Raw genomic sequence first — 13301 nt, 5'->3', positions numbered from 1 at the left:
CCTCCCCACAGAGAGGCCTCGGGGGAAGCTTCCTCCGGCCCAGCTGCGCCCTGTCCAGGCCTAAAGCCAAGGCCTGCCCGCAGCCCTGCACTGGGGGAGCCATCCTGTGTGAAATGCCCTTGGCTGCCACCCCCAGCCTGCTCTGCCCATCGAATCCTTCGAAACGTTCTGTGTCCAGATCCTTTCCAGCAACCACAGATCTTCCTGGTGTCAGGGGAGAGAGGGCGTTCAGGTTATCTGACCATCTTTGGAATACTGTCATTTGGAGGGTTGCAAACGTTCTTGGGTGGAAAGAAGAACGTGTCCTGGGGGGAGGCCCCCGTGAAGGACTGAGACTGATTCAGACATCTGGTGGCCAGGCAGCCACGACGCCCCCGGCACGCTGAGACAGTGGCTTCCTTTGCCCTCCTCCTAAGGACAGACTTGCACTGCCCCAGCTCCGGAGCTTACTGCTTATGCATGGGGATGAGAAAGCCAAGAAGTCACAGGAAGGGGGTTCGGTCTTGCACACTCAGAAGTGCCCCCCCACCTGCCACGCAGTGCTATTCTGTGAATGACTCAGATCTGGGGCCACTGCAGAGGGTGCCGCTGTGATGACCTTTTCCTTAGGGGCTGCGCGGGGGCAGGGAAGGAGGGCACTGAGCTGTATGGCCTCTTCTACTGTGCTGGGAACCCTCCCTTCTGCCAGCTGGTCTCCGCCTTGCTTGAACCATGGGGAAAGTTTGCTAAAAGTTGCTGTCCGGACCAAGTTGCCCGGTGGGAATGTAGGAAATATTCCCCACAGGTCAGCCAGGGAGATTTCTGGGCAAAGAGATCACAAGGAACGTGTTTGTTTTCTTTGTTTTTCTGGCAAACGTTTCTGTAAGAAGCATGTATTATTTTTAATATATATTAAATGTATAGTAGTTTGATATGTTAATAAAGCCAATTAATATAATTAATGTTTATTTGATTTAAAAAAATTTTTAGAGAGCACATGAGAGCAGGGTGAGGATGGGGGGACAGAGGGAAAGAGAGAGTCTTAAGCTTAAGCAGGCTCCACAGTCAGCACAGAACCCGACTTGGGGCTCGATCTCACAACCCTGAGATCGTGACCTGAGCTGAACTCAAGAGTCAGACACTTAATGGACTGAGCCACCCAGGAGCCCCTATTTGATATTTTAATGTAAACAAAATGTCATCATTCTTTTTAACCCTGCCTGTTCTTTACAACCCAATCCTGCCTCTTACGTGCAGTCCTCCTAAAATATCCACGCTGACATCCTCACAAGACTTGACACCATGTTGTGACTCAAAACTCCAGACTCCGGGGGTGTCAGAGGCTGGGGTGTGTGCAGTGGTTTGGGGGAGACAGAGGGTCACAGCCAAAGTTCCCTGGTTCTAATCCAGCCCGGTTCTTACGCAGAGGAGGGGTAAACGGTGCCTCTAGGGTCTGACCCTGGGCCGAGGTCCAAGCCAGCGGGGCCTCCACAGCCCCCGCCACCCCCCCCCCGGTCCCAGCAGCTGTGTGTTGAGAAAGGACTGATGGTCAGAGACAGGGAAAGTCACGAAATCCCCCTCCACTTATTTGCTGCTGAGTTTCGAACCCCCTCAACTCAATGGTGTAGGATAACTATTCTCTCATGCTCACAGAAGGGGGGGCTGGCCTGGCCCCACCTGCGGCCTCAGCTGGAGTCCCCTGGAGGCCCCCTACCTTCGGTGCTGGGCCCCTGGGCCAGGAGGACGGCGGGGCCGGGCGCAGCTGGGTCTGTGGACTGGAGGGGCTACACGCAGCCCCCGCGGCCTGGGTTCCCTCAGTCTGGCCAGAGGGAGAACCAGGGGAAGTTACCGGGCCCTTTCTGATGCGTGTCAGAAGTCACACAGTATCACTTCCGCCTTACTCCATTGGTCAAAGCAGCCCACCCAGTTGCAAGGACAGGAGATACGGACCCTGCCTCACAACGGGAAGAATGTTGGAGAACTTGCAGCCATTTCTTTAAAAGCTCCACAGCCCTGCGGCACTTTCTCGTGGACAGTGACCCTTTGAAAAGCCACCTACCACACTTCCCAGAGTGTCACCATCTCTTAGGGCAGGGCACCTGCTGGGGACTTCCTCCTCCAGTGAGGACGCTGAGACAAGTCCAGATGGGACGGGACTGGGGAACATGGTGGCCGGATCCGAGAAAGATTCGGAAGCCTTCACTGCTGGCGGGAAGGGGGTGGAGGCGGAGGGAGGAGGCCGGAGTGATGAGGCTTCAAGCCTCCCATGGGTTCAGGAGAAGGGTGCCAATCACAAAGATAAGACTGGGCCGGGCAGTAGGTGTGGGAAGAGAAGATAGTGGCCTGGTGGGGAGCACTTTGAGTGGAAGGGGCGGAGAGCCCTCTCATCTTTCTAGGCTGAATGCCATGCCGCCTCCCCCAGGAAGCTTCCCCTGCTGCTCCAGGTGGAGTAACTGCTCCCCGCTCTGGGTTCCTGAAAACCCTGTGCTGCCCTCATCATGACACATTGGAGCCCACAAGCCCAGACCTGGTCGCCAGCCTCATCCCAGGGCAAGAGGAAGGCACCTCCAGGCTGAGCGGCCTCCCAGGGGGTGGAAACACCACGGATGGCCTATATCCCTCAAAGGGCTGCCAGGAGCCTCTGGGATGGAACTCTGGCTCCTCTGTTTACTAGGGCGTGACGCCAGGCGAGTTATGGGATTTCGTAACTGCTCCGAGAGCCTCAGTTTCCCATCTGTAAAGAGGAGGCTTTACTGGTACTCATTTTAAAGAGTTGGGGGAGGACTAGACTGCACTTAGCACAGAGTCAGAGCTCAGCCAGGCCTGGCCATGAAACCAGCCCCGTCCTGAGGCCTGCGGGCCAGCGGCCTCCTGGGTGTTGAGCTGATGTGTGGGTTCCCTTGAAGGATGTGCCTCGGCCAGGTCCTGTCCTCGGGGGTGCCCAGTCTGACCCAAAGACAAACAAGCGATGGGCAGGTGGAGGATAGCTGGCGGGGAGCCAGATGCAGAGAAGGGCGGGCCCATCCCTGGCCTCTAAGTTATTCCTCAGAGTAACGCCCCGGGGTACTAGAATCAGAGGTGGCTTCCCAGAGGAGTGGGAAATTTCAGTTCCAAAATCAAACGGGACAAGGTGTGAGAGTGAAAAGCGTCTCCACGCCTGTCCCCCAGCCACCTCGGTGCCCTCCCAGGACTCAGCCCCTCGTGTGTCTAACAGGGACAAGGCAACATCTACTCTTTTCTCACCACTCTGCACGTATCTTCGTGACTTAACACCCGCTTAGACCCTACATGCCCTTCCGTCTCAGCACACGGAGGTCATCCTCATCCTTTATGCACTGCTAAGAATCCGAGGGATTCTCCCACAATGCATTTAGCAGGTCCCCTGCTGAGAGACGTGTGGGTGCCCTCCGGTATTGCCCATCTACAATGAACATCCTCGGGCAAACATCCTTTCCCACCGTGCAGGGGGATCTGAGGAAGGGAGTCCCAGAAGGGGGGTGGCCGGGGCCAAGGGCACGCACCTCCTAACAGCCAGGCCCTCCCTGCACTGGGGCCCCGCAGAGTGTCTGAGCCAGCCTGCTCCCACCAGGAAGATTTTAAGGAATGAGGGCGATGCTGGGGGGGGGCAGTCGGAGAAGCAGACCCGCATGGAGAGGGGTGTGGGGATGGACGGGCAGTGAGCTTGAAGGGAGAAGGGAGGTGGGGATGGCAGGACAGACTTCCCAGCGGTACTGTGGCCGGCAGGGACGATGCACACGGACTGTGCCTGGGAGCACAGAACAGCTGGCCACACAGGTTGGGCAGGCCCCGCGGAAGGGACGAGGGCTGTGGGCCCAGTGTGGCCGGGCAGTCAAGCACCCGGGTTGTGGAGACGGCGTGCCTGGCTGCAAAGCCTGCTCTGCCGCTACTGTATCCAGTGAGTCACTGGGTCTCTCCAAGCCTCAGTTTCCTCATCTGTAAAATGGGCCAATAACAGCTGTCCCCGGGGTGGCATAACTCCTGCGGGCCCTGTGCTTGGCACCGACGGGGTGCTCAGTAAACAGTGGCTGTTTGCGTCCAGCTGTTCTCAGCTCAGCAGAGAGCGCGAGCTGCGCGGCTGCCGGCTGCCGAGTGAGCGTGTGCGCATGCGCCCCAGGCGCAGCCGGAGAACCTGCGAATCCCCCTCGGTGCCACACTTTCTGGGCTCTCCAAGCCTCGGTCGTCTCTTCTGGCAAACGGAAATCAGATCCTGGGTGTTGTGGTGAGGCTCAAAGGAGGGAGCACGTGCATGGAGTCAGGGCTGCGGGCCCGGGAGGTGGGGAGGGATGTGGCTTTGCCCGGGGGGCAGGGCAGGGAGGTCTCCTCCGGGCCACGCTCCCCTCCCAGCAGCAGCCCAGCCGAGCAGCCAGCAGCCTCCGCCAGCTGGTTGGTTTTGATAAGTGAATATTGCAAACGACAAACAACACAGAGATGTCCTGGGCTCCCGAGGAGGCCTGGAGGAGGGGGGAGTTCCAGCCTGAGGCGACCGGAGCGTTGGGCTTAGAGGCCCAGGGGAGACTCCGGTGGCAGGTGCCACTGGGAGCTCTGGACTAAGAGGCATGAAGTTTGGTTCTATCCACAAGGACAAAACAGTAATAAAGCATGAGTAGTAGTAAGAATAATAATGATGAAAACACCCACTTATTGAACATTTATGATGCTACGGAACCCTCAAAACAAGCCCCAAAGAAAATATTTGCAAAACACATCTCTGATCAAGGGCTTGTCCCCAGAACATACACAGAATTCACACAACGCAAAAATAAGAAAACAAACAACCCAATAAAAAACGGGCAGAAGATCCGCACAGACACCGCACCAAAGAAGATATACGAATGGCAAAGAAGCCCCTGAAAAGATGATAAGCTTCGTTAGTCATTAGGCGAATGCAAATCCAAACCACAGCGCGGTTTATACCGCACACCCATGAGACTGACTCCGACTTAAAAGACGGGCAATTCCAAGCGTCGGCCAGGAGGGGCAGAAAACTCACCGGTGGGAACACACTGGTGTGACCGCTCTGGGGAAGAGCCTCTTCTAAAATTAAATACACACCTACCTATGAGCCGTTCCACTCCCAAGAGAAATGAAAACCTGCGTTCACACACAGACACACGCACGCACACGCGCACACTCTATGTAGGGGCGCCTGGGTGGCTCAGTCGGTTAAGTGTCCGACTGTTGGCCTCAGCTCGGGTCTTGATCTCGGGGGTCATGAGTTTCAGCCCATTGTTGGTCTCCACGCCGGGCATAGGGCCTACTGTAAAAAAAAAAAAAAGAGAAAAAAACCTGTATGCAAATATTAATAGCAGCTATTTTCTTTGTAATGAAAACCAGGAAAGAACCCAAAAGTCGACAAACTTGTGAATGGAAAAACGAACTGCGGTCTATCTGTGCATGGAATAGTCCTCAGCAAGGAAAAAGGACTGCACGGTAGATACGTGCTGACTCAGAGAAGCCACACGGAAAAGGCGACATCACATGCGAGTCCATTAGGGTGCTGTCTGGAAAAGGCAAACCACAGTGGCACAAACAGACCAGTGGTTGCCAGGGACTTGGGGCGGGAGGGTTAACGGCAAAAGAGCATGCGGAAAATTTGGGAGTGAAGGAAATACTCTATGGGATGCTTGTGATGCCGGTTACAAAACTGGATACTTTTGTCAGAGTCATGGGGCGCCTGGGTGGCTCAGTCGGTTGAGCGGCTGCCTTTGGCTCAGGTCATGATCTGGGGGTCCCGAGATCGAGCCTCACATGGGACCCGCTGCTCGGCGGGGAGTCTGCTTCTCCCTCTCCCTCTGCCTGCAGCTCCCTGGCCTCTGCTCACTGTCTCTCTCAAATAAATAAAATCTTAAAAAAAAAAAAAAAAAAGCTTGGGGAGGACCAGGGAAGCCAGGTCAATAAAGATAAAAAGCCCTGAGTAGCACGGGGCGGGGAATGGAGGGAGGGTTGGGGGGACCTGATGCTCAGAAGGGGGATGTCATGGGTCCAAGCCTTGTGGCCCCCATGATAGGAGGAGACACCCAGAGAGCTGGGCCGAGTCTGGGGGCTCACAGCAGCCAGGTGGGTCTGGGATTGGAGAAGAGAAGGGCTGGAAGGGGGAGCAATGGCTCTTTGGGGCAGGCTGGGTGTGTGCAACAGCGGGAGATCCTGAGATTTCTGAGATTTGGGGACTGCAGGGACAGAGGGCCATGTGACGGCTCCAACAGTTCACAGGGCAGCGGGTCAGGGGCCTTCTCACACATCACCTCATTAATTCCTCACCCCAAACTATAGCTCAGAGAGGTTAGGTCAGCCTCCCAGGTCACACAGCAAAGCTGGTGGCAGAGCCTGGCCTGTTGACTCCAAAGCCAGTGCTCTCGCTCTAGGTATAGAAGGGTAGACAGGAATCCCTGAGGACCCGCTTCCCTCCCCAATTTGATGTAAAGCTCAGTCAAGTCACTTTCCCCACTCTAGGCCTCAGTTTCCACCTCTGTAAAATGGGACTCTAATAGAACAATTCTCATAGAGCTCTGGTGGGAGACAAAGAAAAGACCAGGGGACAGGAAGTGCCCTATTACCACCAGCCCAAGCACCCACTCTCACACTGGCTGAGGAAAACGAATTAGGAAGGTAAATCGGTGGCAAAAAAAAAAAAAAAGAGGTTTCTTCCCTCTCCTTGGGCCTCAGTTTCCCCATTTGGCATGGGGGCTAATTAAGCTAAATGATAGGTGGCAAACAGGGGGCCATTTCGAGCACCCACATACATTTTTTTTACCCCCAATCTTTATTATGAAAATTTAAAACACTCAAGCAGTTGAAGGCTGGGATGGGCATTCCTAGTGCTTAGCCCGCGTGTTTTCCTCTCTGTCGGCCCTCTCTCCCCCACACGTAGGTATACGTTGTTTTCTGAATCATTTGAGGGTGAGTTACTGCCATCATAACCTTTTCCTCCTAACCCTTCAGCGCCAAGAACAGGAACATTCTCACCTGCAACCGCGATATGATTATCCCAGCAAAGGAAAAAGCTGTAATTCTGTCCAATCCACGATCCGTATTCCAGTTACCCCATTATCTCCAAAATGTCTTTCATGGCTGGAGTTTTTGTTCGAACCAGGATCTCGCCCAGAATCGCTTATTCTATTTGGTTTTGTCTGTTCTTCTCCCCTAATTTTTTTATTTTGAAAAAGTTTACATCTCACTGTGTTCTCTAACCAGTTGCCATCATTTAAACGTAAGAAGACCCCACTTTATTATTTGATTTCCACCCCGTCCTGAAAAACCAGGACAGGTTTCCCACGGGGGACAGTCAGCGGAGCCGGGGTGAGCAGCGCTGCCCCTTTGGATGGGGCGGGAAGTCCCCCCTCTGCCACACACCACACAGCTCCCTTTCGTCTGACACCCACCCCGCTGCCTCAATCTCGTAACCTGCCTGGGCCCCACAGCCGCTGCCCTTTGGACCCCGATCTGCTCCGGATGATCTCAGAGACACCGGGTCTTCTCGGGAGGGAGCCATCATTGCCCTTGGGAAGGTCCTGTCGGTCGCACCCACCCGGTGGCTCGTCCTCTCCTTGGCACGCCAGACTCCGGACTCAGCCTCACCTGGGTTCGAATCCCAGCTCACTACCCACCCCTGAGGAGACTACGGACAGTCCTCAGCCTCCCCAAAGCCCGGTGCCCTCATTTGTATGATCCCCGTGGCCCCGGGTGAGCGGATTTAATGGGATTGCATGCCGGCAGCGCTCAGCACAGCGCCCGAGAGAGGAGCGCTCCAGGGGTGCTGCGGGTAGCCGATGTGTTTTTGGGAAGACAGTTGCAAACGTTGGCAAAAACATCTGTGCAAACATTCACGTCGATGCAGTGAGAAATTGGAAGTTGACCTAAATGCCCAACAGGGAGCTGGTTAATTACTGCATCCACGAGACAGATTCAGCCGTGGAGACAAAGACGCTATATTTAGAAATGACCCAATTGGCCGTCAGTAAAGGACTGTGTCTAAGAGAATGGTTAGGGTCTTGTCATCTGCTAGTGACATCATGAGATTCCATCAATGGCAGGCTGCACAGCTGTGGAGTGGGGACACTGCTGGGCCCCGGGGACGTCCCAGCAGGTGACACACCACCCTTCAGGGTTCTGTGCTAATGTGGGGATTAAAAATGGGAAGAAAGAATCTCTACTTGTATGTACTCAGGTGTATGTGTGGAAAGTCTGGACAAAGTCATAAGAAACAAGTAAATTGCTTGCGTGTGTGCAGTGGGGAACAGGGAGCTTGGAAGCCACCAGCATCAGGTAGATGGCTGGTTCCCGGTTGCCTGGATGTGCTTTGTTTTAGTGTTTCACACACGTGAACATATTGCCTAGTCAAAAATTAAATGTAAAAACGTTCTTAGGGCTCCTGGGTGGCTCGGTCGGTGAAGGGTCTGCATTCGGCTTGGGTCGTGATCCCAGGCTCCTGGGATCGAGCCCCACATTGGGCTCCCTGATGGGTGGGGAGTCTGTTTCTCCCTCTCCCTATGCCTCTCACCCCGGCTCGTGCTCTCTCTCACTCGTTCTCTCTCTCTCTCTCAAATAAATAAATGAAATCTTTGGGGGAAAGAAACGTCTGTGTAGAGAGCTCCAGGCTCTGCCTTTTTCATGACTGTCTTCCAGAATCCAGAACACACAGCAGTGGCTCAAAAACATCGAATGAGCCAGTGAATGAATAAGTGAAGGCCGACGTCTAGAAGGACGCACAGCCAACCTGAGAACAGTGGTGGACTTTGGAGGTAGGTTTCTGAGGGGCTTTTACCCTGTTGATATTTTTTTGTGTATTCTGAAACTTTTAAATGAGCATGCCTTGTGCATCTAATCAGGAAAGAAGAACAGTAAAGGCATTAAAAGGAAAAGTGAAGGCTCTGTCCATGGGCGTGGGGGCGGCCGGGGTCCAGATGAAGAAAGGGGGTGGAGGCTCACTGGGAAGAATGTTGGGTTGGCGAGCGGGCAGGAATCCCACCCACCCCACCCACACTCATTCCACACAGGCCTGGCAGAGCCGAGGTCCTGGGGGTAAGCTAGGGCTGCAGGAATGAGGGCGAGGCCCAGAGAAGGCCTGTGACTGGCCTGGGGTCTCCAAGCAGGGTCAGGCTGGACAAGCCAGGCCTGCCTGGGTCTCAGCCTCCAACAGCGAGAAGATGGGATGCTTGGTGACGTTATGTGTAGCCCTGAACTCGATTTCACAGATAAGGGAACTGAGGCCCGGGGTAGAGAGCTAGAGGGACTAGGAGCACAGGTCTGCAGACAGACTGGCTCCAATTCTCAATCTGTCGCTTTCAGGAGCCGATTGCTGACAGGCTTAGCACCCTGGGCCCATCACAAAGACACGGTGCTGACTGGAGGAGCACCCCCAGATGGCCACATGCTGCATGATTCCATTTCTACGACATGCGGGAAAAGACGAAACAACAGGGACAGAAAACAAATCAGAGTGCGGTGGGGGAGAGGTTAAAAGGGGCTCAGGGGACTTGGGGGGATGATAAAACTTTCATAACTTGGTTGCCATGCTACCTACAGGAGGGTACACATTTCTCAGAGCTATGCACTGAAAGAAGTAATTTTTACTATATATAAGCATGACCTGAAATGTTTTAAATTTTTTTTAAAAACCCCAAAATGAAAACCTCAGTCATGATGGGTACATGGGGCTTCATTTTACTCTTAAATGTATTTATATATACTGTATATTTGAAATTTTCCAGTATTAAAAAGAAAACCAAAAAACTTAAGACTGCATCCCTGATCTGCTCAAAACCTTCCCATAGCTCCCTCCTGGCTCAGAGGAAAGGCCGAAGGCCTCACTGTGGTCAGCGAGGACCCTCAGTCTATCCCCCAGGCCCCTCAGCCTCACCTGTGTCCCCAGCTCACTATGCCCCAGCCCCACCGGCCTCAGTGTGTTCTTTAAACACACCTCAGGGCCTTTGCACTGGCTGTCGTCTCTGCCTAGACCACTTTTCCCCACAACATCTCCTGACTCACTTTCTTACCTCCTTCAAATCGTTCATTAAAGGACCCCAAGTCATTTGAGGTGTGTCCTGGCCACCCTGTGTGAAAGTTCCTCCAGAAGCATTGCCCACGTCCCAACTGGCTGAATATCTGGGGCATTTGTCTCCATGAGATAGACCATGTATCTATTTCTTTCTTTGCTTATTGTCTCTCCCTCTGCTAGAACCTAAGCTCCTGAAGGGCAAGGAGCTTGGTCTGTTTCGTTGTGTCCCCTTAGAATAGTGCCTGGCACACAGTAGGTGCTCAATACATATTTGCTAAATGAATTAATGATTGAATAAATGATAACTTACAGATAGACCTGGTCTCCATGTGGCCCCACCAGGTCCCAGCCATAGGGGCTTTAACCACCCAAGGCTCATCTACGCCAAGACTATTGGGACCCAGATTTACGTTCTAACTTTTGGGGTCACACGTTCTTTCAGCAACGCATCCCCAAGTTCTCCTTCATGGCCAGCATGCTCTGGGGTGAAAACATAAAGTAAATCCATTCAGGTTGGTGTATGTGAATTGCTCACTTTACCTTTTATTGATCTACTGCCTTCTTTCACAAATGATTTCTGCAAGTTTTAAAGACCCCCAGAAAGCTAATAGACATTAAAAGCTAGGAGAGAAAGAAAGGAGTCAAAACCGCAGAGGATCTCGGGCTCTTCTGCTAGACCTGGTCTGCACTGGGCTCTGCAAGGGACTCATTCAGAGAGGAATCCCCCTGGACCCAGGTTGACTGGGAAGCATCAGTGAGGGCTTCCTGGAGATGGTGATGTTTGAGCAAAACACAAGCAAAGGCCCAGAGTGGAAAACAGAATGGCCTGTTCATGGAATTTCTAGAACCAGGTTCTTCGGAGACAAAGAAGTCACCTGAGACATATACGAGGTCACATCTTGCTTGCTCGGGACTGTAACTGGCCCTGACTCAGCTGAGGTCAAGGTCCCCTCTGATCCCAGAATCCCTTTCTGTCTCCTTGTACATAATGACTCACTCCTCAGCTTTGTTTTTGTTTCCAAACTCCATGATATAATGCACTCTTGTAAAAAAAAAAAAAATTCGGCTAGGATATTCTCAGTAAATATATCTGACAAAGGACTCACAACCAAGCTATGAAAAAAATAATAAACCTCTAATAAATCAGAAAGAAGAAAAATGAATGGGCAAAATGCTTAAACAGGTTCTCCATAAAATTGGATATCAAAATGGCTAAGAATCATTTGAAAAAGGCTCAACATCATCAGTCATCAGGAAAATGCAAATTTAAGCCACCCAAAGAACCCTTCACATTCATCAGCATGGCTACAGTGCAAAGGGTGACAACACCAAATGGAACTCTCAGAATTATTGTTAGGATCATAAAATGGTGCAGCCACTTTGGAAGAAGGTCTGACAATTTCTCATAATTTGGCCTCATAAAGGTCTGGCCGTTTCTCTTACACCTTCAGTAAGACCCAGCATTCTTGGTAGCCACCAACAGGAATGCTACAGTAGGGAAACCAAAAGAGGGTTCAAGAATGTGTTCAAGGGGCGCCTGGGTGGCACAGCGGTCGAGCGTCTGCCTTCGGCTCAGGGCATGATCCCGGCGTTACGGGATCGAGTCCCACATCAGGCTCCTCCGCTATGAGCCTGCTTCTTCCTCTCCCACTCCCCCTGCTTGTGTTCCCTCTCTTGCTGGCTGTCTCTGTCAAATAAATAAAAACTTTAAAAAAAAAAAAAAGAATGTGTTCAAAAGAGGTGTTCAAGATTTATTCATAATAGTCAAAACCTGAAAGCGACACAAATGCCCACCAAGAGGTGGGCGAATAAAGAACTTATGGGGGGGGGCGGTTGTCTGGCTCAGTCTGTGGAGCGTTTGACTCTCAATCTCAGGGTCTTGAGTTCAAGCCCCACATTGGGNATGGGGGGGAGCGGTTGTCTGGCTCAGTCTGTGGAGCGTTTGACTCTCAATCTCAGGGTCTTGAGTTCAAGCCCCACATTGGGGGTGGAGTCTACTTAAATTAAATAAATAAAAATAATAAAATAATTATGGTATATGCACACAATGGAATACCATTCAGCAATGGAAAATACACAACATGGATGAATGCCATAGATTAAAATGTTGAACGAAAGAAACTGAACGCTAAAAAGTGCATACTCTGTGATTCTGTTTATGTGAAGTTTTAGGAAAATCAAATTAGTCCAGGACAGCGGTTACCTCAAAGGGTGGGGCGCTGATTGGAAGGGAGCTAGGGAAACACAAGGGTTCTCTACTGTGATTTGGGTAGTGGTCACGTGGCAAGGAACTTCAAGCTTACATCTTAGTAAACAACAGGTAAAAGGCAACCTGCAATCAGTTGTTTGGTAAGCAGCAATGGGTGGGAGGTCCCTAGCTGCTTCAGGTGTGAACCAGATGAGGGTAGAGGGAAGGCAGGTAAAGTCCCCTTTCGGGAAAGAAGTCTGCCACCACCACCACCAACCCCCCCCCCCCCAGTCCTATGAATCCTAGTTAAAGTCCCTGTCCCTTTTCTGGGACTCAGTTTCCCCATCTCTGGAATGGATGCAGGGATCTCCAAGGTTTCTTCCTACACTTCCGCCTCTTTTGGGGTGAGCTGACATTTCACCCCTCTCCCAAACAAGGCTTCTCGGGATTGTTGTTCCTCACCGGCCACACCTGCATACGGGTGGGAACCTCACCACCAACCCTCCCATTGCTGGTTACGAATCACGGCTGAGTGCCTTGGGCCTCTATTCCTCATCTGTGTAATGGAGTCGAGCATACCTATTTCTCAGGCGTGCGCTGAGAATTTTCACTGAGCCCAGTGGGTCCTTACTGAGAGCTCCCGGTAGCTTACCAGGGCTTGGCTTTGCACAAGCTGTGCACACAGCAAGTGCTTAATAAATGGTGGCTTCGAGAGGATGATGAGAATTCCTTATAGGTCGTTACATCTTTTTGAGAACGGGTCCGTAGGGAGGTGGGGGGCGGGCCAAAGTTGCTTGTGGGTCAAACGCAAGAGGGAAAAGTGTCCCTGACGCAGATGCGGCTCGCGTTGTTTTGTTTGGAGCGACGAGGGGAACGCGGCCGGGGAGGCGCACGGCCCCTTTAAGAGTCGAATGGAATGTATCAAAACAAAAAGGTCGCGCGCCCACTGGCTGCGCGCCGCACGTGACCTCACAGCTGATTTCCTGGCCCCCCTCCTTTTTTTGTTGCTGCCGCCGCCGCGGCCGCCGCCGAGTGTCAGTTTCTGCGCCGCCGCCTGCGGTCTCCCAGCCGCGGGCTGCCGGCCGCCCCGCACCCCGGTCCCCGCCGCCTCCACCGCCG

At 52.7% G+C, this 13301-nt stretch overlaps 1 protein-coding gene and 1 long non-coding RNA gene across 2 annotated transcripts in view; both read left to right on the top strand.

Annotated features, from left to right (window-relative positions):
* Positions 1–4131: 4131 nt before the first annotated feature.
* On the top strand, positions 4132–9419 carry LOC117796950. Its single transcript, XR_004621714.1, has 3 exons — positions 4132–4219; positions 8623–8738; positions 9286–9419. It is a non-coding gene; the product is annotated as an uncharacterized LOC117796950 (long non-coding RNA).
* A 2361-nt stretch (positions 9420–11780) lies between these two features.
* The window catches only part of NATD1 (N-acetyltransferase domain containing 1), a 14312-nt gene continuing 12791 nt past the window's right edge, over positions 11781–13301 (top strand). The window contains exon 1 of the mRNA XM_034647304.1: positions 11781–11794. Within this exon, the coding sequence (XP_034503195.1) occupies positions 11781–11794 (14 nt within the window). The remainder of the gene's footprint in view (positions 11795–13301) is intronic.

This window comes from Ailuropoda melanoleuca, chromosome 17 (assembly GCF_002007445.2).
Source record: "Ailuropoda melanoleuca isolate Jingjing chromosome 17, ASM200744v2, whole genome shotgun sequence".
Classification (NCBI taxonomy): Eukaryota; Metazoa; Chordata; class Mammalia; order Carnivora; family Ursidae; genus Ailuropoda; species Ailuropoda melanoleuca.
The sequence above is the reverse complement of the archived record's forward strand: the minus strand, read 5'-3'. Positions and strand labels throughout refer to the sequence as shown.